Below are 3,009 nucleotides of genomic sequence, written 5' to 3'. Positions count from 1 at the left end.
TTATTTTCTTTAAAAAAAGGACCTTGCAGGTGTGAAGTCCTTTCGGTAGAAGTAAAACAAATATTCAAGGAATATACAAATAGGTTATTAGCTGTGGAGGAATATACAGTGATGTGAGGGCATTTTTTAAATTTTATGATTGGGCATATTAGACTGTTTCCATGTGGATGAAAAAGATCCAGACACAGCAAGGCTCCAAATACACCCTTGCAATTGCAGTGCATGAGACATACAACTCACAGTATATTCTCTCACCTTGGCTATTCACATTTTAAAAAATTATTTGGTAGATGAAAATGAGTAAGCTAAGGAGATTCACTTTGTAATTATTTCATTACCTTTGAGGCTGATTAATGAAATTTGGGTGTTTGTAAGCTATCTAGAATCTCTATTAAATTTTCGTACATTTTTTGATTTACTTGTTTATTAATTTATTTATTTTAAATGATAGTATAGTTCCCATCCAATACAACTTTCACTCTATTATCCACCTGAAAGGTTTGTTTTTGGTTTTGGATAGTGTTATCAAAGTGTTTTTATTCCTTTTTTGTTTAGGTATTGTTTGCAAACAATATTATATTAGTTTTAGGTATACACTATAGTGCAGGGGTCCTCAAACTTTTTAAACAGGGGGCCAGTTCACTGTCCCTCAGACCATTGGAGGGCCGGGTTATAGTTTAAAAAAAAAAACTATGAACAAATTCCTATGCACACTGCACATATCTTATTTTGAAGTAAAAAAACAAATGTTTTCGGCGGGCCACATGTGGCCCGTGGGCCGTAGTTTGAGGGCCCCTGCTATAGTGATTCAAGATGTATATACATTACAATGTGATTACTACACCAGCTCTAGTAATCATCCTTCACCATGCAGACTTATCACAATATTATTGAGCATGCTATTCTCTTATTTGATTTTTTGATTGGATTCTTTCTAACAAAGAATTGGAGTGTTTTACATGAACCGACTGTTTTCCATTTAGTTCTTTTATGTATGTATAAGTGTTTTGTGGAGAATGTATAAAGTTCATCAATTTAGTGTGGTCCAACCTGTCAGTCATTCCTACTGTGTTCTCTCCATTGTTTAAATATATTTTTAATTGAAGTATAATTGGTGTACAATGTTTTATTAGTTTCAGATATACAACATAATGATTCTGTGTTTGTATATATTGCAATATGACCTCAGTACTAAGTCTAGTTAACTCTGTCACCACAATAGTTAGAATTTTTTCCTGTGGTAAGGATTTTGAAAATCTACACTCTAGCCACTTTCAACAATATAGTTTTATTAATTATAGTCACCCTGCTGTGCTTTACATCCTATCCATTGAGTTTTTATTTTTATTTTTCATACTGAAAGAATTAAGATACAAGAATTTTTTATGTGCCTTCACGTGGTAAAGCAAATAGTAATGAGAAATGGCATGAGGGATATCCTAAGGAGACGAGACCATACACCCAATTGGGAAATTAATTCCTTAATTCCACAATATAGATGGTAGCTTTTATGCTAGGTTACTAATGCTTGCTTGTGGGAATATTAGTCATGTTCTTTTTCCTATATCCTGGTAGTCACCTCCACTAACATGGAACTGGGGAATGTCACAAGAGTTTCAGAATTTCTTCTTCTGGGATTATCAGAGGAACCAGCACTGCAGCCCCTCATATTTGGGCTTTTCCTCTCCATGTACCTAATCACTGTGTTGGGTAATCTGCTTATCATCCTGGCCGTCAGCTCGGACTCCCACCTCCACACGCCCATGTACTTCTTTCTCTCCAACCTGTCCTTGGTAGACATCTGTTTCACCACCACCACCATCCCAAAGATGCTGTGGAACATCCAGACACAGAGCAAAGCCATCACCTATGAAGGCTGCATCACACAGATGCATTTTTTCCTACTATTTGTAGGACTGGACAACTTCCTCCTGACCGTGATGGCCTATGACCGGTTTGTGGCCATCTGTCACCCTCTCCACTACATGGTCATCAAGAACCCTCGGCTCTGTGGACTGCTGGTTCTGGTGTCCTGGGTCATGAGTGCCCTGCATTCCTTGTTAGAAAGCTTAATGGTGTTGAGACTGTCTTTCCAACCAGACTTGGAAATCCCTCACTTTTTCTGTGAACTCAATCAGATGGTCCAACTTGCCTGTTCTGACACCTTTCTTACTAACATGGTGATGTATTTTGGAGCTGTGCTCCTGGGTGGTGGTCCATTTGTTTGTATCCTTTACTCTTACTCCAAGATAGTGTCCTCCATATGTAGAATGACAACAGCTCAGAGGAAGTATAAGGCATTTTCTACCTGTGTGTCTCACCTCTCAGTCGTCTCCTTTTTTTATAGTACAGGCGTAGGAGTGTACCTCAGCTCTGCTGTTACCCAGAGCTCAGACTCAAGTGCAACAGCCTCAGTGATGTACACTGTGGTCACACCCATGCTGAACCCCTTCATCTACAGTCTCAGGAACAAAGACATAAAGAGGGCTCTGAAAAGATTTTTTGGGATGGCAGCTATAAAAAGACCAATTGTCCTAGGGTTAAAGAAATGCACATGACAGCTGGACTCAAAGCCGCAGAGCCAGATGTTGTGATATTTTATCTAGTTGTGGAAGCAGAATTTACTCTCTGTTCATATTCTGGGTTTTCTTTTTCTATGATTTCTATGTAATTTAATTGAATCAGTTTATTAATTTCTTGATTTTGTGATACCTAACAGCTTTCCCTTTGTTATTTTTCTCCTCTCCCAAATTGATTCTCAACCTTGGATGAAATATTTGGAAATTCCCATTTATCTCATGAGTCTACTGGATTTCTTAAGAACAATTTCTTTTGAAATGAAATCTATCATACTGAGTAATTTTTCTTTCATTTTACTAAAAGAAAAATTGTGAGTTGTTCTACTTCTATGTAAATAAACTGCATTTAGTAACCAAAGCCATTTATATCATTTCATAGGAGATAAAAATATAAGAGCACAGTTTAACCCTCTTTATACATCATTTCTTC

The 3,009-nt window shown here is 37.1% G+C and overlaps 1 protein-coding gene across 1 annotated transcript; it reads left to right on the top strand.

Moving 5' to 3' along the window:
• The first annotated feature begins 1,589 nt into the window (after positions 1-1,589).
• On the top strand, positions 1,590-2,558 carry LOC132234510 (olfactory receptor-like protein OLF4). The gene has a single exon (XM_059695465.1). It carries the CDS (start codon positions 1,590-1,592, stop codon positions 2,556-2,558), a length of 969 nt encoding a protein of 322 aa, XP_059551448.1.
• The last annotated feature ends 451 nt before the right edge of the window (positions 2,559-3,009 follow it).

Source organism: Myotis daubentonii, chromosome 5 (genome assembly GCF_963259705.1).
Source record: "Myotis daubentonii chromosome 5, mMyoDau2.1, whole genome shotgun sequence".
Lineage (NCBI taxonomy): Eukaryota > Metazoa > Chordata > Mammalia > Chiroptera > Vespertilionidae > Myotis > Myotis daubentonii.
Note: the sequence above shows the minus strand (reverse complement) of the source record. Positions and strands in the feature narration are given on the sequence as shown.